The sequence below is a fragment of the Ctenocephalides felis genome, unplaced genomic scaffold (assembly GCF_003426905.1).
Source record: "Ctenocephalides felis isolate EL2017-DRISC unplaced genomic scaffold, ASM342690v1 CF-g0.4_SCAFFOLD_03570, whole genome shotgun sequence".
Classification (NCBI taxonomy): domain Eukaryota; kingdom Metazoa; phylum Arthropoda; class Insecta; order Siphonaptera; family Pulicidae; genus Ctenocephalides; species Ctenocephalides felis.
The window spans coordinates 9,111,897-9,138,731 of NW_020539724.1; the positions used below are offsets into that span (position 1 = coordinate 9,111,897).

At 31.6% G+C, this 26,835-nt stretch overlaps 3 protein-coding genes across 5 annotated transcripts in view; 1 reads left to right on the forward strand and 2 right to left on the reverse strand.

Annotated features, from left to right (window-relative positions):
* LOC113382927 (protein ABHD11-like) overlaps positions 1-16,691 on the reverse strand; it is a 71,144-nt gene extending 54,453 nt beyond the window's left edge. The window contains exons 1-5 of one of the 3 annotated variants that reach the window (XR_003367702.1): positions 16,378-16,690; positions 15,494-15,667; positions 15,198-15,424; positions 14,995-15,132; positions 3,835-4,017 (exon numbers count right to left, since the gene is read on the reverse strand). Coding sequence is in view for 2 of the 3 variants with exons in the window: in XM_026621180.1 (XP_026476965.1) it covers positions 14,797-14,938; positions 14,995-15,132; positions 15,198-15,424; positions 15,494-15,667; positions 16,378-16,644 (948 nt within the window). In the remaining variant the exon portion in view is untranslated. Of the gene's footprint in view, positions 1-3,834; positions 4,083-14,482; positions 14,939-14,994; positions 15,133-15,197; positions 15,425-15,493; positions 15,668-16,377 lie in introns of those variants that run through there. The other 2 variants (XM_026621181.1, XM_026621180.1) reach the window with 2 other exon arrangements.
* LOC113382928 (protein unc-119 homolog) lies at positions 13,299-14,248 on the forward strand. The gene is made up of 3 exons (XM_026621182.1): positions 13,299-13,691; positions 13,753-13,925; positions 13,997-14,248. The coding sequence occupies exons 1-3, from the start codon at positions 13,354-13,356 to the stop codon at positions 14,110-14,112; spliced, it is 627 nt and encodes a 208-aa protein (XP_026476967.1). The 5' UTR covers positions 13,299-13,353; the 3' UTR covers positions 14,113-14,248.
* A 982-nt stretch (positions 16,692-17,673) lies between the features above and the next one.
* LOC113383310 (rhophilin-2-like) lies at positions 17,674-24,696 on the reverse strand. The gene is made up of 13 exons (XM_026621572.1): positions 24,628-24,696; positions 24,049-24,165; positions 20,402-20,529; positions 20,042-20,195; positions 19,830-19,971; positions 19,597-19,688; positions 19,372-19,521; positions 19,023-19,278; positions 18,657-18,950; positions 18,425-18,579; positions 18,267-18,347; positions 18,051-18,203; positions 17,674-17,974 (listed from the first exon to the last, which is right to left on the reverse strand). Exons 1-13 carry the CDS (start codon positions 24,679-24,681, stop codon positions 17,747-17,749), a joined length of 2,004 nt encoding a protein of 667 aa, XP_026477357.1. The 5' UTR covers positions 24,682-24,696; the 3' UTR covers positions 17,674-17,746.
* Between the last annotated feature and the right edge of the window lie 2,139 nt (positions 24,697-26,835).

A 26,835-nucleotide genomic window follows, 5' to 3' on the forward strand; every position in this document is an offset into this window, starting at 1 on the left:
GATAATCGGATGTCCGGATAATCGGATGTCCGGATAATCGGATGTCCGGATAATCGGATGTCCGGATAATCGGATGTCCGGATAATCGGATGTCCGGATAATCGGATGTCCGGATAATCGGATGTCCGGATAATCGGATGTCCGGATAATCGGATGTCCGGATAATCGGATGTCCGGATAATCGGATGTCCGGATAATCGGATGTCCGGATAATCGGATGTCCGGATAATCGGATGTCCGGATAATCGGATGTCCGGATAATCGGATGTCCGGATAATCGGATGTCCGGATAATCGGATGTCCGGATAATCGGATGTCCGGATAATCGGATGTCCGGATAATCGGTTGTCCGGATAATCGGTTGTCCGGATAATCGGATGTCCGGATAATCGGATGTCCGGATAATCGGATGTCCGGATAATCGGATGTCCGGATAATCGGATGTCCGGATAATCGGTTGTCCGGATAATCGGTGTCCGGATAATCGGATGTCCGGATAATCGGATGTCCGGATAATCGGATGTCCGGATAATCGGATGTCCGGATAATCGGATGTCCGGATAATCGGATGTCCGGATAATCGGATGTCCGGATAATCGGATGTCCGGATAATCGGATGTCCGGATAATCGGATGTCCGGATAATCGGATGTCCGGATAATCGGATGTCCGGATAATCGGATGTCCGGATAATCGGATGTCCGGAAATCGGATGTCCGGATAATCGGATGTCCGGATAATCGGATGTCCGGATAATCGGATGTCCGGATAATCGGTTGTCCGGATAATCGGATGTCCGGATAATCGGATGTCCGGATAATCGGATGTCCGGATAATCGGATGTCCGGATAATCGGATGTCGGATAATCGGATGTCCGGATAATCGGATGTCCGGATAATCGGATGTCCGGATAATCGGTGTCCGGATAATCGGATGTCCGGATAATCGGATGTCCGGATAATCGGTTGTCCGGATAATCGGTTGTCCGGATAATCGGATGTCCGGATAATCGGATGTCCGGATAATCGGATGTCCGGATAATCGGATGTCCGGATAATCGGATGTCCGGATAATCGGATGTCCGGATAATCGGATGTCCGGATAATCGGTGTCCGGATAATCGGATGTCCGGATAATCGGATGTCCGGATAATCGGATGTCCGGATAATCGGATGTCCGGATAATCGGATGTCCGGATAATCGGATGTCCGGATAATCGGATGTCCGGATAATCGGATGTCCGGATAATCGGATGTCCGGATAATCGGATGTCCGGATAATCGGTGTCCGGATAATCGGATGTCCGGATAATCGGATGTCCGGATAATCGGATGTCCGGATAATCGGATGTCCGGATAATCGGATGTCCGGATAATCGGATGTCCGGATAATCGGATGTCCGGATAATCGGATGTCCGGATAATCGGATGTCCGGATAATCGGATGTCCGGATAATCGGTTGTCCGGATAATCGGATGTCCGGATAATCGGATGTCCGGATAATCGGATGTCCGGATAATCGGATGTCCGGATAATCGGATGTCCGGATAATCGGATGTCCGGATAATCGGATGTCCGGATAATCGGATGTCCGGATAATCGGATGTCCGGATAATCGGATGTCCGGATAATCGGATGTCCGGATAATCGGATGTCCGGATAATCGGATGTCCGATAATCGGATGTCCGGATAATCGGTTGTCCGGATAATCGGATGTCCGGATAATCGATGTCCGGATAATCGGATGTCCGGATAATCGGATGTCCGGATAATCGGATGTCCGGATAATCGGATGTCCGGATAATCGGATGTCCGGATAATCGGTGTCCGGATAATCGGATGTCCGGATAATCGAATGTCCGGATAATCGGATGTCCGGATAATCGGATGTCCGGATAATCGGATGTCCGGATAATCGGATTGTCCGGATATCGGTTGTCCGGATAATCAGTTGTCCGGATAATCGGATGTCCGGATAATCGGATGTCCGGATAATCGGATGTCCGGATAATCGGATGTCCGGATAATCGGATGTCCGGATAATCGGATGTCCGGATAATCGGATGTCCGGATAATCGGTTGTCGGATAATCGGATGTCCGGATAATCGGATGTCCGGATAATCGGATGTCCGGATAATCGGATGTCCGGATAATCGGGATGTCCGGATAATCGGGATAATCGGATGTCCGGATAATCGGATGTCCGGATAATCCGAATTCCGGATAATCCGAATTCCGGATAATCCGAATTCCGGATAATCCGAATTCCGGATAATCTGAACTCCGGATAATCCGAATTCCGGATAATCCGAATTCCGGATAATCCGAATTGCGGATAATCGGATGTCCGGATAATCCGAATTCCGGATAATCCGAAGCCTATATATTTTTTTAACTTCCCGTAGGGCAAGTTATAGTAATCGCAAAAAAATCAAAAATGAAATTTTTTTTATATCTTTACGTTTCAAAGGTTTCTGAACATTTTGGCATACCTTAGAAAAAATTGATGTATGTGTGTGTGTGTGTATGTATGTGCGGATACAAATTTTCGTCGACGATTTCGGGAACACGAATCAACCGATTTGAATAATTTAGAAAACATTCGATTCGTATTGATAAGGAGACGTGCTGATTAGTTTTTGGCGAAGGCAGGTCTAGCCGTTCCGAAGATACGGGGCAAAAAGTGCCCAAAACGGAAACTCAGTTTTTAAGAGAACGGAGTGTCCGATTTGAATAATTCAAAAAACATTTCACTTGTATTGTAGTAACACTTGGAGCCCGTTTACTAACGTTTTTGTATATAAATAAAACTACAAACAAAACTACTTACTACAAATTTATCACAAAAAAATAATATTCGCGTAAAACATCCTATTAAACGTAATTGAACATCATCTGTCAAAAGCGTTTGACATTTCATGAAATTGCCACCGTCCATTGTTCTATTTAAATTACGCTTCTACAAAAATTTTCAAATTCAAAATGTAAAGTTTCTACGCGGATTTGAAATAATTTCTTACCTTTTGGACATTCTCTGGATTAGCACGAATTTTTCAAGACTAAGACTGGCCCAATCGATTCAGCCGTTTTCGAGTTTTATTCGGACATTTGAAAGAGAGCTCCATTTTTATATATAAGATTTGTAACTGGTGAAGACTTTAGATTGCCTAAAGTCCTCTAGGAAAAAAATTGGGTTGTTTTCATTAATTTTTGCTTATGTACAAGGGCTGTATCTACGTCCTTGGTCGTCAGCAAACCACTAAAATACTAAAATGTAGTGGGAAATTTATCAGCTTCTACTATCATCCCTTATTCAGCCCTGTTCAGCACATAGTCTCTTTCAAATACTCTCATCGGGGTATGTATATAGAGCTATGCGTGTTTTGTATGTATCGCCGGCTTTAAGCGCTCGCGAATTAATTATGGCTAAGTGGCCTGGTGTAATGCACACAGCGCCTATCAAGCACGGTTATACACTTATTTATTTATTTATTTGCCTTATAATACATATCGGTTATTTGATTTTCTACAAAATGATTGTTTCATAAATAATAGATTTATGTAAAATAAAGTAACGCCACATAAAATAAAATCAAGAATAGAGTAAGGCGACCATTGGGTTGCCTACTGACAGCCAATAATCATTAGTAAACTTATAATAAGAAATATTTCTGATCGCAGTCCAAAATGTATAAAAAATGAATATATTTCTATAATACCAAAGTTGATAACAAAGCATAAGCAGTTGGAATAAGTTTTATATTGTCAAAAAAAGATTGAAATCTAATAAAAATTTATCCAGAAACCAAATTGTAATAAATAAAAGCATTACCTCGTATCCTAGCGGGGTGGCCTATGTATAGTAAAAAGTCCCCATTAAAACCGCTTTTAAATCCGGGATTATTAGATTTTGTCAAAATTGGAAGCCAGAGCAATGAAAAGCGCTAGTCGCCATTTTGTGTGACAGAAAATCACTCCAGCGTTCTAATTAAATGATGTCCCATCGTACACCCTCCTAATAAGAGTTTTAAAGATTAATACTCTGGTGTACACGTGACTGCTTTATGGTGGGTACTGTGCCTTTGAAAATAAAAGTCACAAATAGAAAATGATATAAAAAATAAAAATTGTAGAAATATATCATATTTATATTCATAACTTAAACATACTTGAATAATATTTTTTTGAATATTTTGATACTGATCCGCAGTATCAAGGACTTTTATTTTGATAATTTTTGCAGAAAATTAAGTGACAGTTAAACATATTACTACATGATTGGATTATGTAAATATAATAAAGTTTATTTGTTGGACTTCTTCGTGGCTTTGTCACAAGAGCTTTGGCTTTGTTCCAAACACCAGGTTTATAATAAAGCATTAGTAACGTCGGTTTTCACTTGAAAACACAAATGAAAATATGTTTGCAAATAAAAATTATCTATCCCCAATATTGCTGCATAAAACTAAAATGCATTAAAGAAAATTTCAATAAAAACTAACAAACAAAGATACGCCAACCATTGGATGGCCTTCTAAAAAATACTTCGTCCTACTGTATGTTCAATCTAAAACGCAATATAAATAAAAAGTCCTGAATGTTTAGAACCCTTGTTATCATTAAAATTCCAAAATGAAATGTGTCACGTGTCGGAGTGCTGCTAAGGGCATTTTGCATCGAAAAGGGTGGCTTTGATTCTTTCAAGTACATGATAGTTATGCCCAGGTTGCCATATTGGAATTAATTATTTGTGGGGTGGATTACGTAAATATATAAATATATATATATATATATATATATATATATACTCGTATATATATGTATGTAAATATAAGTATTTTATACCCTCGGCCTCGGTACAATTTTAATAATGGAAGGAACACATGTGCTTTCAGGGATTTATTGCAATAGATATAGTAGCATGACATCACATTTAGAAATTGATTGACTAGAATAATATATTAATCCGAAATATATATAACGACAATAGTATCTTTTCTGATCGCCATATGTAAAAACACCGTTAGAAAAATATTTGTATCTATTACTATTTTGTCTGGATCTAGATTATAAAACAATGGTCTATTACAAGTGTAATATATTGATTTGAAATTACACGATGCCGGACTATATATCCAATACTATATCATATACCTATAAGAGGATCCCAAGCTTGGGCTGACATCGACCTTGTCGGGCTAGAATAGAGTATCGGTCTACGCCTGAGGGGACCCATTCTTGGTCCCCAGAAAACACTGAATCGTCATGACAACGGCCGCGAAGCCCTCAACACATACGCAGGTGCTAAAACACCAGCCGGATTAAGGCTCAGAATTGTAAGATGACTATTTTCTTTAAGAAAAAATATATGGAGCAAAACCGTAGGAATTGAAAAAAAAATTACGTTTTTCGAATAGTTCCAAAGAAGCTATTACTATTTTTGCTACGACCGTCAAAAAAATCTTTTTAGGTTGAAGTCAACAAAAATGTAAAATATCCCACAGTGGTTGAAAAACATTTCTCTATAGTTTTCTCGTTTTTTTCTATCATATTTTTTATTTTTCTTTTTGACCAGCAATCAAAACATAACGCTTTTTAGAAGGAATGCAATATGGATTTGACTGTATTTTGACAGTTTTTAGTACCATTTTATATGCAAAACGCTACGTAACGAAGCCTTTCTATAACATTGATGAATTTTATGGCAGAATCGACCCCATGATGTCAAGTGAATAAATAAATTGTGAAAAAATATGAGCTTAAATTCCGTTTTCCCTTCAATTGAATGTCCTTAGAGAAAACTATTTTTTAATTCCGGCCCTGTAAAACGAGGCAATCCGTGCCCACACCTCGCTCGTAGCTGTCGAGAGCAAATATGGCGGGCACACTTCTGTCGACACGTTACGCGCCGTAGAGGCGTAGCGCGTCGTTCTGCTACGCCGAAGTTGTTCGCTGCTCTCAAAGCAAACACAGACGTGTGCAAATTGAGAATTTTAAAACTCTCTACGTTGCGACATTTTGGAGAGAAACATTTTGTGGAGAGAAATATATATATATGCACTCTGATTGACTACTCTTGATTCACCAAATTAATGAAGAGAAGTAAAGTCAAGTGCACAATGAACATATAAAATTCAGAAAATCTTTTTATATATATATTTTTTTATTTCTTTTTAATAAAATTTTATTATAGATAGTAGTTACCCCAGAGGGTATGCACTATGTGTACTATGTGTATTAATTTAATATGCTTTGTAAATTGTATAATCTCATGAAATGTAATAAACACTATCGCCAAGGTGTATTACTATTTTGCTACGACCGTCAAAAAATCTTTTTAGGTTGAAGTCAACAAAAATGTAAAATATCCCACAGTGGTTGAAAAACATTTCTCTATAGTTTTCTCGTTTTTTTCTATCATATTTTTTATTTTTCTTTTTGACCAGCAATCAAAACATAACGCTTTTTAGAAGGAATGCAATATGGATTTGACTGTATTTTGTAACGAAGCCTTTCTATAACATTGATGAATTTTTGGCAGAATCGACCCCATGATGTCAAGTGAATAAATAAATTGTGAAAAAATATGAGCTTAAATTCCGTTTTCCCTTCATTCCTCAATTCCGGCCCTGTAAAACGAGGCAATCCGTGCCCACACCTCGCTCGTAGCTGTCGAGAGCAAATATGGCGGGCACACTTCTGTCGACACGTTACGCGCCGTAGAGGCGTAGCGCGTCGTTCTGCTACGCCGAAGTTGTTCGCTGCTCTCAAAGCAAACACAGACGTGTGCAAATTGAGAATTTTAGAACTCTCTACGCTACGACATTTTGGAGAGAAACATTTTGTGGAGAGAAATATATATATGCACTTGGGTTTACTACTCTTGATTCACCAATTAATAAAGAGAAGTAAAATCAAGTGCACATTGAACATATAATTCCAGAAAATCTTTTATATATATATTTTTTTATTTCTTTTTAATAAAATTTTATTATAGATAGTAGTTACCCCAGAGGGTATGCACTATGTGTACTATGTGTATTAAATTTAATATTGCTTTGTAAATTTGTATAATCTCATGAAATGTAATAAACACTATCGCCAAGGTGTATAAAATATTAGGTTATTTATTCGAAAACTGTAAGTATTCATTTTGTTCAGATTTTATCCTTCCATTTTATATATAAATTTGATATATACAATTCTTTGAAATTAAATCGTTTTTAATATTTCGATAAGATGGCAATCATTAGTTAAGCTGATGCAAGTTATAGATTCAGAAATGATAATTATTTATTATGATTAGAAGTTATATTTGCATGAAACAAGTTAAGAATTTATGCATATATATAAAACTGACTTCTACATTTTTTAGGAATGAATGAATCTAATGCATATTAAATTTTTATAATATTTCAATACAAAATAATGTTTCAAAAATTATCTCTGTTAATGCCAGTTAATTTTTAATATATATCTCGTACTATAATACGAAACATATTTTTATTATCAATACGTTATATTTTCTTTTCGCTTGCCATATGTGATCGGAATAAAATATGCGAAATTTGCATATCTTTCGAATCCATATGTGAGTATGTACTTCTACATATGCCATATAACCGCCAATATTGTCGGAGGATAGTATTTTAATTGTGCGTTATACAAAATAATTGAATGCATTATGCAAAAATTGAATGGAATCATATTCAAGCTCCTGCGATTCGAAAATGCGTATAAAAATAAAATCAGAATAAATTGATTCGTTTGTTAAAATGGAATGCATGTTATTTTACGATTTATATCATATTATGTATCAATTCTATGGGATGAATAATATCTCAATTGCAACATACATGCAAATAATTGAAGTGAATATAATTTGATTTCGATACCACGGTGGATTCATCGTATAATGGAAATAAAATTATGTTCGGGGAAATGCTTTATTATAATAATACGCCTCGTATCCGACGTTATAGTTTATTAAAATTATAATTAGGTATGTATGATATGTTATTTGTTCCAGACTTTTGCGTCATACAAATAGGAAAAATTTACTTAATGCATTTTTAACGGAAAGTATTAGGAATTATCTAAGTGGATATTACCGACATGAAAGATTTTAAATTATAAATTGGCCAGACACGAATTCTCAAGCGAAATAAATTAAATCTTTAGTCACAGCTGAAATTCTCATTACAATAAATAAAACTAGATATAAGCAGCATTTTGGCTTCAGACAACTTGCAAAATCTTCGCTAATTTAGATTTAGCTACATTCCTTATTTTGGTATGAAAAATTGTTCTAGACTCTGATGAATTTTTATAATTTATCTACTTATCGTAGGTCTATCATATTTTAATTTGTTCCCGACCATAACCTCTATCATCATACAGAGTTTTATAAATATCATCAAAATCAATTTTTTGACCAATTAATCAGCATTTCAAAATTTGTTTAGGATTTTTGGTTAAAGCGTAGACAAACATTTTCCAATAATCTTATTATATTAAATATGTACTATAAATAATATATTAAATATTATATGTGTTATATTTTGCAAAAACAACTTCTAAATCTTATAAAACATGGTATTTTTTCAACTTGAAAAATAAGCTATTAGGTTGAAAAATAATATATTAGCTTATGTGCTAATTAATTTAAAGAAACGGCTTGGATAATGGACTCACAAAACAACGACAATAATTATTAAATTTCATCACATGGCATTTAAATTTTTGGAATCCGTTCAATCATTTTCAAGCAAATAAACAGATTTAAAATAAATAGACCATAAAATAAATTTCTTGACTATAGCTAGATATTTTACACCAATCAGACAATATTTTGCAAGAACAACTCGTAAGTTTTTTAAAACAAAGCATTTTCTCAACTTGAAAAATAAGCGATTAGCTTGAAAAATATTGAAGCTTATTATTATTATTATTATCTTACTATTTCTATTATTGTTAGTTTGTTATATTTTATTATTTTTCTAGTATTATTTTATTATTCAGAAATTTTATTTATATTATTTATTAATTTTATTTTTATTATTATTTGCTTATATTTTATATCAAATCATATTGCGGATATTATTTTCATGTAAATTTTATCCTTTGCACTTTTATTTATTTAAATTTATGTTATTATTTATTATATATATTACTAGATGTTAATAATTTAACAGTTGTAATAATTATTGAAATTAAAAAAAAAAAGCTTGAAAAATAATATATTAGCTTATCTGCTAATTATAAAGAAACGGCTTTTATAATGGACTCACAAAACAACGATAATCCTTACTAAATTCCATCAAATGTAAATTTGAAATTTTGAAATGAAATCAACCGTTTCCTAGCAGGTAAACAATTTTAAAATAAACAGACCACAAAATAAATTTGTGGTCTATAGCTAAACATTACACCACAGACAATATTTTGCAAGAACAACTCCTAAATCTTACAAAACAAAGTATTTTTTCAAGTTGAAAAATAAGCTATTAGCTTGAAAAATAATATATTAGTAAACAAAGAATTTTTTCAAATTGAAAAATAAACTATTAACAACGGCTATCCTTATTAAATTTCATGAAACGGCTTTTAAATTTATGGAATCCGTTCAGCAGTTTCTGCCGTTTTCTAACAAATAAACGGTTCTAAAATAAACAGGCTACAAAAGAAATTTCTTGACTGTAGTTAGATACGTTACACTACAGACAATATTTTGCAAGAACAACTCCTAAATCTTACGAAAGATAGCTTTTTTCAACTTAAAAAATAAGTTTGAACAAAGAAATTACAGGTGCTCAAGCAAATTAAATTTACCAACGTTGATGCAATATTTTAATGTATCAACTCTAAAATCACAAAAACGTCTAATGTTTACACCTACAATTTGTAGTAGAACATAGTATTCCTCTGCAAACATTACCAGTCCCAAGATAATTTCCGTTCTCAGTTAATTCCTCTATCATAAATACTACCAGTTTGCGTATAATGATTTAAGTACTTCTAAAAGCTCTGCTAAACGTGGAACATAATTAACTATATAAAATTCACTTCGCATACAAAAGCTGTTCTCTTTTAGCACTAGAGAGAAAAAAGTCGGTCTCCGTGGCCATTTTGACACCTGGCGGTGTCGCAAACCAATCGCGCCGTCGCGCACCCGACTTCGGTGACAACACCGACCAATGAATGGCCTTGCTTACGAACCCTCCGACAAAGGAAGAGGGGCGCAGACCCTTCGTCCCCTGACGGAAGACTCACCCTTTGCAGAAGTTTAGACTCGCGACGTATTAGTATTAGGTTACAACGGATGAAGAAATGTTTGCAAAAGGTAAAAGTTAGTCGACGTAGAAGATATCGTATATTGAGTTTTTATCTATATTTTATAAGCATATTTAGATCATAGCTCAATAAAAACTCCTTTCAATATTAAACATTTTAGAAATCTGGTTTACCAAATTAATTGCTCAAATTGTGACCAAATCAGCTCATTTCACATTTACCCTGAGAGAGGGTACGTGCCCTCTAATTTATTTAAATAACGTCCAGATTCCGAAACAGAACATAGTGAAATATCTTGGTCTCCATTTAGACAGAAGACTCACTTAGAAAAGCCACATAAAAACAAAAAAGTAGCAAATAATGATCAAAATGAAAGAATTTGATTGGCTACTGCGTAAAAAGTCTAAGCTCCCTGTTGAAAATAAGTTGCTGTTATATAAATCAATTATTAAACCAATCTGGACCTACGGAATTGAGCTCTGGGGATGTGCTTACAAATCAAATATAGCTATAATGCTGAGAACTCAGTCCAAAATTTTACGTAAAATTCTCAATTCTCCGTGGTACGTGACAAATGAAACCATTCACAGCAACCTCAACATGAAAACGGTGCAATTAACGTTCAAAGAATTCAAGGGAAAATACAAACGCAAACTGGACTCACATTCGAACCCATCTATAGTTGACATTACTCAATCTTTTGGCATAAGGAGACTGAAACGACAATGGCCTTTAGACTTAGTCTTAGATTAGGTCTAATATAATATCATATTAATTGTAAAACTGAGAAGTTCTCATTGGAGTTCTTCTTGGGCATCGCTCTTAAATATTGTCATTTTAGCTCATAGGAATCTTTATGTATTTCTGATTGCTAAATAAAACTGAGTTAAAAAAAGTGACATAATATAAATTGGCGAAACCAGACAAAATTGAATAAAAAGACTTCGTAACACAGAAACTATTCTAAAAATCTTAAACAATTTAAAATTGTACTTTCTAAGCATGCTAACATATCGAAACACAAGTGAAACTCAACTCAAAAAAACTTTTTTGAATTACGAACACCTTAGGAATCTGGTTTATCAAATTAATTGCTCAAATTGTGACATAATATATATTGGTGAAACCAAACACAGTTTAATAAACTGACTTCAGAAACACAAAAACAATTAAAAAAATCCCAAACAATTTAAAATTAATCTTTCTAAACGCGTTTACATATTGAAACACATTTGGATCCTAACTCAAAAAAAACTTTTTTCAATTACGAACACCTTAGGAATTTGGTTTATCAAATTAATTGCTCAAATTGTGACATAATATATATTGATGAAACCAAATACAATTTAATAAACTGACCTCAGAAACACAGAAACAATTTAAAAAAATCCCAAACAATTTAAAATTAATCTTTCTAAACGCGTTAACATATTGAAATACATGTTTACAACGTGATAAAACTTAGTTGGCATAGCCGATATCTTATATTGTGCTTTTATTGAGTTTTTATCTATGTTTTATAAGTATATTTATATCCTAACTCAAAAAAAACTACTTTCAATATCGATTTCTAAATCTCATAAAACAAGGTTTGAATTTTCAGTTTGAAAAATAAGGTATTAGCTTGAAAAATAAAATATTAGCTTATGTGCTAATTATAAAGAAACGGCTTGGACAATAGTCTCACAAAACAACGACAATCCTTATTAAATTTCATGAAATGGTTTCTAAATTTTTGAAATCCGTTCAAACGTTTTCTAGCAAATAAACAGTTTTAAAATAAACAGACCACAAAATAAATTTCTTGAGTCTTATAAATCTCAGAAATCTGGTTTATCAAATTAATTGCTAAATTGTGACTTAATATACATTGGTAAAACCAAACAAAATTTAATAAAACGACTTCGTAACACAGAAACAATTCCAAAAATCCCAAACAATTTAAAATTGTATTTTCTAAATACGTTAACATCATGAAACACAAATATACTTTTATTAACCCGACTGCGCCTAATTTTGAAGAAAATTAACTGGAAAGACGTTTTGCTGAAGGATGTTTTATTCAACTATTTAACGAAAAAGTAATGAATATAAGGCAATGATATTTAATTCCAACAAAATGTTGGTTTTTATGGATTGTTGAAGATGTTGAATCTTATCAAAAAAGTATTAGTCACAATTTGAATAAAAAATTCGCAATTAGTTTCACGCATGTTGTTAAAAAAAATGCCTTAAAAATTATATATTTAGCTTGTATAGAGATCGCATAAATATTCTACTGTAGAAAATTATTCTGTAGGATAAGTTGTGATAAATATTTATGTAAATATAACCATTTTAATATTCTTAATACGAAGTATAGTATTATACCATGTTTGTGACGAAGGTTGATGGGGCCCTATCTTTGGGGGTCCTTCTACCACCGTGTTATTGTTATTTTTATTATTATAATAAGCTAATAGTATTATAAAATTTTACTTAATTTTTTTTATTTCCCGAACACTATTATCGCATATTTTTAAAAATCCAATGAATAAAGGATAGGACTATAACCGAAACATCCAATTTTTAAAAATATACCAAATATACTATAACCAAAACGTTATTTTGTAAAATTGAAATTCACATTAATCAAAAGATTTTCAAGATTTTCAATTATATACACCTGATTGTTAGGCTCTGTTATTAGATAATAAAATGGGAATGAAATAGTTAATAAATAATAAATTAATAATAACATACTAGAATATTTATCACCTCACATTATGTAAAAATGATAAAATATAAATAGTATTTGTTTAAATGATTTGATAAAAAGAATAATTTTGCTAAAATCAGTGCATATGTATCTAAGATCTCAACCATTCTATTTGACCTAAAAAAAGTTCCATCAACGACATCTACCATCACATGCATCAATTACTAATGTCAACTCTGGCAACACTTTATGAAACGTCAATGATCAATTTTTGACAATTGATAATTCAAAATTGTTATGTATTGAATAGCATGTTTAAATTATAATTGTCAAATAACTAGTAAACAAACAATAATTATAATGAGTCTAATATATCAAGAAGTTGTAAACGAACACATAAATTGCAATCCGAATTTACCAGATACTATCACACCAGACGATGTTCTAAAATTAACTAACATTACTGAAGATTATTTATGCAGCCCAGATGCAAATATATATGAAATTGATTTTACTAGATTTAAAATACGTGATTTAGAATCAGGAGCAGTACTGTTTGAAATTGCAAAGCCTTCTGTTGACATCACAGATCATGGAGAGGCAGATTTACCCGATGAGCCCCTAGATCCAAACTCTGGAAGATTTGTAAGATATCAATTTACACCACAGTTTTTGAAACTAAAAACAGTTGGTGCTACGTAAGTATTCCAAGGTTTTCATTATCAATTTGGATTCATTTTACCCAGTATCACATTTTAGTGTGGAGTTCACTGTTGGTCAATTTCCAGTTAAGAGATTTCGCATGATAGAACGCCATTTCTTCAGAGATAAGTTACTGAAAACATTTGATTTTGAATTTGGATTCTGCATACCTTATTCAACCAATACTTGTGAGCACATTTATGAATTTCCTTCTTTGCCAGCTGAATTGGGTGAATATATAATTACATTTAACTTCAAAGACTTTCTACAATCCGAGATATAACAAATGTTTTTATTTCAGTAAATGAAATGATTGATTCTCCATTCGAAACACGTTCCGATAGCTTTTACTTTGTGGAAGACAAGCTTGTTATGCATAATAAAGCAGATTATGCTTATGATGGGGGTTTGCCATAAATTCTGATAATATATTAAATGTATTCAAATTGCCTTATCTAATATTTAAATGAAAGCACATGATAATAAGACACAGACATTTGGCATTTGTTGGGTTTGTCAATATGAAAAATAATCACTGTGTTCTAAATTCAATTAAGACTAAAAAAAAACTTTATTATATTCTAGATTGTTGATCAATTTTAAGCCGTATTTGCGTATTGTTTATATTTAAAAGTTTTGTACCTGATTTTCTATTTTAAATTTAAGGCCTATTTGACTATTTCTAAATTTTACTATGATTCCTGTGATTTTAAGTTATGTACATTTAAATATAGATTATTTTTTAAATTTAATTGAGATTATGTAAGCTTAGTAGTATTTATTAGATTTAACTCAGAGTATATATTAATGTAGCAAGCGAAATATTTCAATTATAAAATTATTATTAGCCTATGAAAGTCTAGAGCAGAAATAATTTGATTGCTAATAATTTAAAATTTGAGTGGCTTGTAGAAATCAACTAGGCAACATGATTTAATATGTTCACAGGCTTTAACTACACAATTATGTTATACTTAGTATACTATCTTAATTCTTGTGATAAAAAATTATTTATTTATTTAGTAATGTAAATTGGAGGAATTGAAGTATAGCCCTTATGAAATTAATCTATTTTTTATTTTTAGTATCACAGGAAGTTCATTATTTAATCTCATTTAAAAATGGTATTATAATATTCATAAATTCACTTGGTTTATCAGCATGTAACCAATGTCCAGCGCCTTCAATGTAAGAAAAAGTTGCATTTGGAAACATTTTCTTAATTTCAGGCTCATCAGTTTTTCTACAATATGTATAGCGTTATTATTTAGCAAATAAGAGTAAATTAAATAATTGTACCTTATATAATCCGAATTGCCTCCAGCCACAAAAACAGTTGGACCTCTATATTGTAAACTTTTTGCTTGTTCTGGAAACAAAGCAACATGTCTTGCAAAATTATTATCTAATGCATCAATATTCACTCTCCAACCATACCTAAAATTGCACTTTAAGTTTAATAACTTCATCAAGCAGGACAAAACAATTGAAACATATCATACCCATTATCACTTCTGACTAGATTTGTTATCAGAAAATCTCTTAAAGATTTTTCTGAAATTTCTTTGGCAAATAGTTTATCAGCACTCTGCCGAGCTTGTGCTAATGTTTCCTTAGGATTAATTTTCACTTTTCTCATAATATCGAAATATTTTCCCATTAATTTTAGATTTGGACTAGCAGTCACAGGCGAGATATCAGCAACAATTAAGCTTGAGACCAATTGTGGCTAAAGAGGAGAGTTGTACTTAAATGATATATTTTAATGCATATAATTAATAGAAAAGAAAATAGTTACATATTTTAAAGCAAGCAACATCATGGCACGTCCACCCATACTGTGGCCCAATACCGTTGCAGATTTTAAACCTAAATTTTCTATTAATGACTTTACATCCTCAGCTAGATGGAAATAGGTGTGTTCTTTGTGATGGGGGCTATCACCATGATTTCTAGCATCTACGGATATTACCTGAAAAGAGAAAACAATTCATGTATTCAACCTATTATGGACGAATGAAATCTGAATCACATGTAATGAATAATGAACTTTAATGAATTTCTTTATATGATGCTAAGGGGCCATTCAAGTATTACGTAAGCACTATAGAGGGGTAGGGGGGTTGTTGATTTGCTTATTTTGGGTTGACTTTGCGACTGGGGGGCAAGGGAGTCTAGATGATGATTACGTCATAGGTAGTATTTTTATTTTTTTACATTAATTGCAAAATCTTTACGTAAGCATGGGGGTAGGGGGTAAGAGCTTTGCTTACTTTTGCTGACAAGAGGGATGGGGCGGTAAATAATTGTAATAAATCTGCTTACGTAATACTTGAACAATCCCTAAGGACACGTAAAGTTTCCTTTTATAAAAAATATCATATAAACTGTCTTTAGCACTTATTGTACTATGTTTATTAAGCTGGTACATAGTAATTTCGCTAACTTTAAATTATATAGAGTTCTCTTTGAATAGCTTATATACTTAATATTTGATGAGGATTTTGCTCAATTTTTGAACCATATTAGAGTAAAACTGTGACATAAAAGATTTCTGTTATAAGATGGGTATTCTTAATATTCAAACCATGTTACAGTGAATTCATGTTATAGAAGTATCGTAAGCTATCTGCACAATTTGGTTCATATTAAAATTATTACCATAAAATCTTAAGTAATTACCTTTCTATTAGTTTTTGCATGTATTGCCTTGCTTATACTATTCCAGTTTTGCTTTGATCCTAACAATCCATGCATTATTATTAATGGTGATCTTTCGTCTCCAGATTTGGTTGTCTCATAAGAATTGAATGCTAACCGTACTGTTTCAATATGATGTGATTCCTTCCTTTGACTATGATCATTTTCTGCAGAGAAATATCTTAATTGCAAAACCTTTTGATATACTTTTGATTCTTTAAAATAAAAATTGGCCGTCGGCCTCAACATTTTTGCACAACTCGAAATTGAAGGTTATAATCCTAGATAATATAATAAGTGCATGCATGTTACCAACCTGTTAGACATGACATCGGCTCACTAGCGCCAAATTTGCGACTGGCATTCGTTACTGGAACTACGGGTTGTGAACGCGGATTTTGTACTGAGATGGTAGAGAGCCAGGGCCTGGTTATAATAACCAGGATAATAATTGTCCAGGATAATAACATTCGACAAGTAGTACTTCCTACACAATATAATATGAATAAATGACAAGAACAAAAAAAGTTAACTCATGAATGAAATGTAAGACTACATCCACATTGCACAAATTCTGGTACAAACATTAACTCTGTGTCATCCACAAAATCCACAAAATATAATGATTAATTTTTTTTATTATTTAAGTAAATACAACTATAAAATACTTGAATATTTAAATTAATTTCTATTTACAAATTTTCTTAAATATTGCATATATTAGCTATAAATATATATAGTTTTTACATATAAGAACATCTTCGTTAATTATTTTTACATTATATTTATATAATAGATGTATAATTATATTAAATCAGCGGTACATTAAAAAAAGTAAACCATTATGTCAAAATGTAATAGTTTCAAACTTAAAGTAAATTTTGAATATAAATATGATCATAGATAAGGAATGCCTATGATAATAAGTATTTGCAAAAAATAAAATACGTACTGTTATACGTAATGTTATGTAAAACTTATTACTTGAATTTGTATCAGACTAATTAAAATTAATAATTTGCAGATTATATATTAAATTAATTTGTATTCTTAGCTTTATATATATAAAATTTGGTCAAATAAATTATCTTATGGCAACAAAGTCTATACATACTTATAAATAAACATTATAAACAAAAATAATATGTTTTAAAATTCATTTATAAAATTCTCATACTTGATAAATCTTCAAATATATTCAACATAGTTGAATAAAGTCTTTTATTGAACTTTTCTTATTTTAGAAGTTAGCACGCTGTAAACTTGCAAAATGCCTTCAACAAATTCTCCAATTTGAATTTACTTTCCAATATTATGAATACTGTAAGAACAACTATAATCTAACTCTAATTTATATATTTTTCAATGTATGAGTAGAATTAGCTGATGTTGAACTTTGTCTGCGAAAAGGATTCCAGGGTAATTTTCTTTGTCTGGTCTGAGCTTGTGCCAGAGTTCCTGGTGGACTAGGACCTCCACTGGAGACTCCAGAACTACTAGAATACGTCGAGACTGATCCTTTATTACCATTGCCATTCATGTAACCATTTCCATTGGACATTGGTGAACAAGATGATGGCTAAAAATCAGACAGTTATGTAATAAATTTAATTAAAAATCCTGGTAAGAAATCAGTGTATTCAGGCAAAGCTAACCTTCAGATAATTTTTGTCCATTGGAGTAACTAATCTTAAGGTAAGTGATGTGTTAGCATTTTGTATTAATTGCACTACTTCTTGATGGGGAGACCACTTCACATCTTTATTTCCAATACCGACTACATAATCACCTTCTTTCACACCACCAAGCTAATAGAAAAAACATATAAATTTTAAGATATCATTTGATTACCATGTTTAAATTTTACTTACATCTGCTAAGGAATGGGCGTCCACATGGGATACAATTACAGGCGCATCACCTCTTACAGCAAATCCATAACCATCGTTTTTCTACATACAACAAATACTTGTATTATAAAAACAAACATAGATTTTAATAAAATAATAAAATATGTATATATATATACCGGTTCTTTGTGTCTTTGTAAACGAACCACTCTAGGAGCGGTCCAATGTCTTCTTGCTGAAAATATAGCAATTGGCCCCAACGCTCGGAAAGGGTCTTCAACCCTGTGAGCAGCCAAATCTGGCTCTGTAACCGTTAATTGAAACTTGCTGGAGGCTGCAAAAAATGAATATTGCAAAAATTGCTTCAATAAGGGCGTCTTGAAAACGATAGATATCAATTTCCACACTAACCTTCCAAAGGTGGAGCGTCCAACATTTCAGCCAGTTCAGCCATAGTTCCTGTTTCTTCTTTTACAGCAGCTGCAGTAGATGCTGCTTCACTATGTGCCATCCTCAAAACTCTCGTCAATGCAGATTTTCCTTTAAGTTCCCTGCTCATACGTTGTAACCTCTGAGCCTCTTCATGACAGGCAATAGCTTCCCTCAAATGTGCTATTCCAAGTGCAACGCGATCTTCAGGCACACTTGAAGTACAAGAAGACTCTGGGCCTAGAATCGAGGCCGCAGAATGCTGATGGGATAAAGCTGGAAATAAATCGGTAATTGAAAAAAACTTGACTGATAATTCTATTGCTAGTGATTGTTTTCCCATCTAACCCGTATAATACTCCCGTTTTACACCAATAAGCGCCGTCCAAGAAGCAGGAACGAATTCTGCTACTGCATCAGCAGCAACTGCAGCGTGTAGATCACCATAATCGCGCGCTACTTGCCCAGCTTCACCAGCCAAATCCCTTTCGAGGTCTCCTCGAAGGGATAAGGCATCTTCATCTTCTTTATCAGTCTCTTCACCATTGAGAAGTGATCGGGATTGCAATGATAATTTCTCGTACAAGCATTCACGAGCTTGCGCCTATTAGGAAAAACGACAAACAAGTTTCATAACATTGAACAAGCCAGTGAAAACATAATTATATTTATATGTTGTGTGTTATATTTAACTAACCAGCATCATTTGGACTAAAGTATCGAGCACTTGTGGCCTTAAATCCATGGAAGGAGCATTCGTGAAAGTATCCAAAATATAACGGAAAACACCAGCTGCTCTTAGGAAGCTATCTACTGCGGAATCTAATCCTCTACTGCTATTGCGCTCCTTTAAAATTTTGAAACAACAATTAAAAATAGTTTATATGAAATATAATACTTGGTCAATATTAAATTTATTAACTTGTTTAGCACCAATTTGCGTGTATACAGCACCTAAGTTGAATAAAACGCAAGCTTTCTCAAATGCAACTGTTCTTTGGCAGGACGGTACACCTGTTGAAAATAATAAAATTGATCTATTATTGTAAATTGAATTATTATTACCTTATGAATATATTACCTATAATGATGATTTATATAAATCTTGGCGTAAGAAAATAAAAATATGGTAATATATATAAATATATTTAATACCTGTTAATGAGTCGTACCACTCAAAATAAACGCCTAAGCTTCGATCAGGTGGAAAAAATCTTCTCTCAACAAAATATAGCATATTGTAATACCTAAAGAGCAACGCGGCTCCTGATGAGTCTCGTGCTGGTGTCCTGATCGCCTAAAAGTAAAACAATTCAAGTAAATATTTATTTATGATTTATTTTATATTAATGACAAAATTAATTTACCTGTCTTGTATCCATAAGATCAGCTATGGCATCTTGGTAGATAGAAGCATCTTCACTATAATGTTCTAATATAAAATCCGTAAAAGGTTCACGAAAATCGACCTCTTTTGTTTCTTTAAGACCCAAAGGTATCATGGGCACTGCGACTTGTTGACTTGATATACGGAAATTTAAAAATAAAAATTAATCATATAAAATAGTCACATTTTGGTCAGAAGAATTTTTTTCTAAACACAAACTTTTTTCTTGATTTTCAGGTCCATTTATCAGACATATATGTCTCACATGGCTCATGTGGAGCTTCTTAGCATCAGACACATATGACTAACATGGCAATTATCGTGTTAAATATTAGCTTACCTATCATTTTGGTATATTTCTACGGAAGAATTTAATTCAGCTAATTGCTCCTTTAACAACTGCAAGTTGGAGTTAACGAAACTTAACTCCAGTGCAACTGTGTCTCGTAATTTTCGATTTGTTGTGGCCTAAGAAAAATAATAACTTTAGTAAAAAAATTTAATATTACTAAATAAACAAAGTAATTTGTTGTTAGAATTCGATTTACCATGTTTGACAATATTACCTTCCGTACAAACCGATTTATTAATGGTTATTTACAAACTAGGAAGTCGTTATATCTCTCAAGTTAATAAATGTTATAATATTATTGGAAAGTATCAAAGCAATGACAGACTATAATTTGTCAAACAAGAAATCTCTGATCAATGTGAATGCTTGATCGATTTTCATTCTAAAAAACCTTATTTATGTACAACCGTCAATGTTTTCACTAAGATTTTCTCGTAAATGCAGAATTAACAGTATTATTATAATCACTTTCTATTTACATAGAAAATCTAATCATTAGAATATAATTTCTATACAGTTGTCATTAAACATTCATGCCAATGATTTATTTTCGCTTTTTATTAATGATTTGAGAGGCAAAAGTAGAAGCAATCCAATAATTATAATGGGGGAAACATAATTGTGACAATAGAGAAACTAAGTATATGATAATAAATTATATTTATTTATTAGTTTAGTTAGATAAAAGCCAAACGACTTCAAGCATATATTCCTTAAAAGTAATAATAAATCCCTATAGAATAGAAACAATATATTCCCATAAAAAGTTGTTCCTTATTTAAATTCAAGTAGTATACAATTAGATCATACATTGACAAATTAAAGATTTATTTCTAAACAAGCATTTAGAATTGATCTAAGTGTAAAAATGATGTCGAAATGTCCAAAATTTACTCACATGCGCACCATCCCTTTTGTGTTCACGTTTGATCTCAAATGATTCAGAATAACCCAAAACGTCCAGAAAATCTAGCAAACCGGATTTTTTGGTATAAATGAACTTCACATTCGGGAAGTTAACAATTATTATTATCTTTAAATTTAGAAAGTGCAGAAATCCCAAAACGTTTTCGTATAGTGCATATAAAAAGTTAAGATGATATCAAAATTCGTTCTGATCTTCGCATTTCTTCAACTCCATATAAAATATAAAACCGCATATAAAATATAAAACCGTTGACCAATACGGAAGATAAACAGGCTTTCTCTTAATTACTTGACAAGATTATCAAGAACGAACTTATAAAATATCTAAAGAATTTTTATAAACATCAGTGGATTATGTAGACAAGGTCGAAGAAAAGGGGACAGACACCTGAGATAGAAGAAATTTTAAAACTAATAGTACAAGACTATTTTAAAACCTACATTTATGAGAATATAGTAATAAAAACACAATGAATATGTTTATTTTATACTGCTTGATAACGAGCTGGCCGAGGTTGGGATCGAACCAAGGATTAGTTTCTATAACCATTACACCACGATGGTCTCTACGATGATTCTATATTACATATTGTGAAAGTCAGCACGAATAATTATTGTTTTTCAGATCAAATCTAGCGATATAAAATGAATATCATGATATAAATATATAAATAAAAACGTAGTGCAATAGTGCGTATTATGAGCAAAAATACATTGTTTTTATTTTGCAATATAGTTGACGTTATAATGAAATATTGCGTGTGATTTCTTTTGCCAAGATTTCTAAATAAACCTTTAAATATTGCAATAAACTTCTATTAGAACATGCATAATATTATGAAGGAATATACATATTAAAGTAGTATTTAGTCAAATTTCAACTCAAAACCTGGAAATTTAATATATTTCTATTTTGTTTCATCAGAAACAATGTTTTTATCATGCCTTTATTAAACAATCAATAATTTCTTAGTATGTTTTTTTTCAAATTTCCCAAAAACTTTAAATTAAAAAAAATGGATGAAATTATAAATCGCTCAATTCGGCATTATATCATATAAAGTACTTTCACTGATTACGTTCCGATAAAAGAAAGTAAAATATACAATACGAGTTAAAACAAGATCAAGAATGAAATATTTCCGAACACAAAAATTAAATGATGCTAATCAACAAGGTTAAATGTCTTCAAGAAAAAAGAAGTTTGCTTTCGCTTGCTATCCATATATATTTTTAGCATGATACATTTGATATGTGAATAATAATTATTTTTTATTTTCACTTATATTAACCAATTTTTTTCTAAAAAATCTAAGTTATATACGTTATAAACCAGGGACGTACGTGCCTTGGCGGGGCCACGTATCAAAATTGGCGTGCATTGGAGTGATAAAGATTTTTCACAAAATATAAAAAATGTATAAAATTAAAACGGAATTGAATTGAAAATTTTACAAATGGTTGCAAAATATATATTTACCCTCCTTGCCTTTTTTATGTAACTTGTAAAAAAATTCAAAGTTGGTAAATTCAATCTGATGCGCGAGGTTGATGGGCTCCGCGCTTAATACTATTTAAACAAATAGTATGTTCTTAAAAAAAGATATTACGAATTTTATGAAACTATAAATCGACATACATTGGTACTAAAATTGGTCGGTTTTCAAAAACCGGTTTTGAAAACCGTTTTTTTTGGCGAAAATGATGGAATTCTAAAACCGTTTTTTTAGTGAAAAAGTCGGTTTTCACTTTATAAATGGTAAATGACAAATATAGCCAAATGTAAAAGATAGATGAAAGCGTTTTCATTCTTGAAATCATATCGGTTCGATAGCATTTGACATCTTATCAGTTTGCAATGGTTCGCAGAAAGTTTTTGTATATATTAATTTAGATTTTTATACCAGTGTATATATTAATTTAAATCAGTGTGACTTCTTTTTGAAGAAGTAACTTCCTCTACTCAAACTTAAAAAAAAGAGTTTCAAACCCTAGAAGCCACAAATAAAAGAACAAAAATCCTACAATTATTATATCAAGCTTTAAAAACAATTAAGCGTGAGAGTATTTTCTATTTCAGGAAATTTTGTGAATAAACAAAGGACACGTCCCCACTTCATCTTCTAGAATTACTGACTATTTTTAATTTTTCAAAATCACAAAAAATGCGAGAATGGGTCTCTAAAAATAGTCAGTAATTCTAGAGGATGAAGTGGGGGTTCTCAAAACATTGGCACCTGACCCATGTTTTTAGAAAACAGAGAACGATCGTCGTTAAACAGTTGTATCTCCTTTTTTTTATTGTACATGAACGATTTACAACTGTCCGTATGGACATTTGGAAAATATAACGGCTTATGCTAATTGATGTAAGGGCTGTAATTGATTGTGGTTGTTTGTGGAGTAACCTGTTTTATTACACTTTACTATAGAAACTTAGATGATGATGATGGGAAACGGGTGTTTGCGTTTATCCTTTTTGGAAAGTTATCTTACAGCAATATTATGACGAGGGTGTGTATCTCCGAAAATAATTTAAACTTTAAAAAATCTTCTTCTGCACATATTTTTGAACATTCATACTTTGAAAATATTAAAAAATAAAATGGGACTTTTTTAAATTCTAGACCCGAATAGAATAGACCTACTGTTATCCACTAAAATGTCAGTTAATTAAAATTTAACTAATAAAAATATTTTTTCTTCACCTTGTATAAATTTTCTGCTCCTGCCCGCAGGCGCAGTTCTTTGTTGATTTCTTGGTTGAGCTTGCATCTTCTGGACTGCAACTTCCCGCGGCACGTTGCAGCGCGCGGGTCCGAGCCCTTTAACAAAAAATACATTATTAATTAAACAAACACTCAAATAAATAAAATTTTGTTGAATTATAAAAGACTGACTTATTCCTAACTAAAATAATTAGATTTGAAATGAGTGATCAATGTACATTAATGAATTTCTCTTGAAATGCATATCAATTACCTGATTTATAAATTCAATTACTAAAGTAAGATTTATAGTTACAGTTTTTGCATTTAGAAAGTTCAAGTGCTGAAAATGATTAGAAATCAAGATTTTTCAAATGTCCGGTTTATCTGGAGCTTGTTTGTGCTAAAATTACCATTAAAAGGAGTATGCCGGTGCTAATATTGAAAGTAGTTTTGCATTCAATGCGCGAGCTATTTTAATCGATATGATACGAATGCAGTTTGCTATAAAATAATTTAATGGATAAATTACAGGTAAATATTTTGATAATATTCTACTATCTTACTATTTATTCTTACCAGCTTACGTTTCCTTTCAAAAAAATAATTTGTGTCCGGTACCCACTTCAGCATAGTAATAAAACAAACGCACTAAATTCTATCATTATGACTCTACACATTATTGTTACAATAACAATATTTAGTTGCTTTTTGTTATCAATAATTTACAAATTTGAATATCTGAGATTAAAATTCATTAGTCTATCAATTTGAAGTATGCTGAATATAAATGTTTTGGAATACATTTGTGCAGATGTTGCCAATCTTATTGACATTTTGTAAAACGCTATTTGTGAACTGTATACAAACTTAAAATGCAGTATGGGTGTTGCAAAAATTATTACGTACCAAATATAAAAGTCTTAAAATTATATTTATATTTTCAGTTCGTATAAAACGTTTTAGTTCGCCTAAAACTACAAGATTGTTGTAGTTCCTAATACGGTTGTTAGTTAGGAATAAAGATAATGAAATATAAAAATAATAATATGTAAATATTATATGTAACTGACTTGTATGAAATTAAATAATTTAAGCTAAACACGTCGATCTCTAGTTACAATGAAACATCATTTTGCGTTTCCCGGCTCCAAACGAGTGCGGTCACTTTAACCTTAACCTCCGCATGATTTTAGGTTAAGTGCTCATAAAGGCGGGTCGCAGGGAAAACCAATGTTACAATTAACGATTATTATTTAATTTAATATTTGGAAATAAAAAAATCAGTTTTTATGCTAAAATGTGAATCTTTGCTATGCTATTACATTAACATATTATTAATAAATTCAAATAAATCGTAGTTTGAATAAATAATCCTAATCAAGGTAATAATTATAACATTTTATACTGGAATTGAGATATAATTAATAATATTATCTAAAAATTTGACATAATAAAACAATAGCAATTTTAGGCATAGTAAGACTTATTTTTATGACTTATGAACAAACTTTTTTTTTTTGTTGTTGTTATTGTTAACAATAGATTTATTAGTACAAAATATATTAAATTTGTTAAAAATTCATTACCATACCATATCATATATTTATTATCATTTACATCACGTAGGTAATTATGATATGACGTTCGTATAAGTATCTGATCATTATTAATCCTGGAAGATAAAAATAAGCAATTCATATTCATATGGTGGTGTACAATACCATTTTAATTATAGAAAGTATTAGAAAGTTTGAAAACATTTTAATTATTTCTTTTTGCATATATACTTATCTGTGAACGTATTACATATGATAAGTTATTGATTGCAAATTATTAAAGTGATTGGCGAAAAAGTGTAAATATTAAATATAACTCTCTTAAGTAAATGAGAAATAAATCATAAGTAAATGACAAAAAGAAGAAATATATTATATTGCAAGAAGTTATAAAATTTAAATGCACACAAATTTTAGTATAATTTTTCATCGTAGAGTAATAATAATAGAGTATTTATAGAGTAATAGTAATGAATGCAAATCTAAATCTTAGCATAAATCGTTGATTTAATCGCGATTTGAACCGCGTTTTAATTATAATATTAGAAAAAAGTAAGATATTTCATTTTTGTAGAACAATAGCAAAGAACATGACCTGACCAGATGATTCTCTATCATTAACTATTTTTTCACGTCCTTGGAAAAGATCATCCACATATATAATTATTTTAATACTCATCTTTATACGAATGATTGTCTGCAATTACTTTGCAATTACGTTCACACTCTTATTGTTAGTTTGTTTAATAAGATTTTCAAATGATAAATACAACATACGTTATTATTATTAGCATAAAAATGTTTTATTATAAAATTCTCATGATTGCAAATAGTGGGAGAACAGAATCAGCCTTTTGTAATTAAGATATCATACATGGAAAACGTTTTATGGAAAATACTATGCACATGGTAATAAAGAAATGATAACACTCTTGGATCAGAAAGTCTTAGTGTTTATAATCGCTTATTAATTTTCAAAATTAATTGACTACTTAGGGGAAAGTCGCGTAACGTCGGACGGCACCAAGCACCGGACACACTATTTACCTGTGACGCACACGGCCACGGCGAGAGCAACCCTTTGCTGTTTACATTTGAGTGGTATGTAAAGATAAAAGTTCTACTTGATTGTTATCGGTAAAATGGTAGAATATTATAAGATCTTTTAACCAATTTTAGTAGGTGCCAGCAGATGAACGAAAATGTCTGTCCCTTAGCACCGACACTA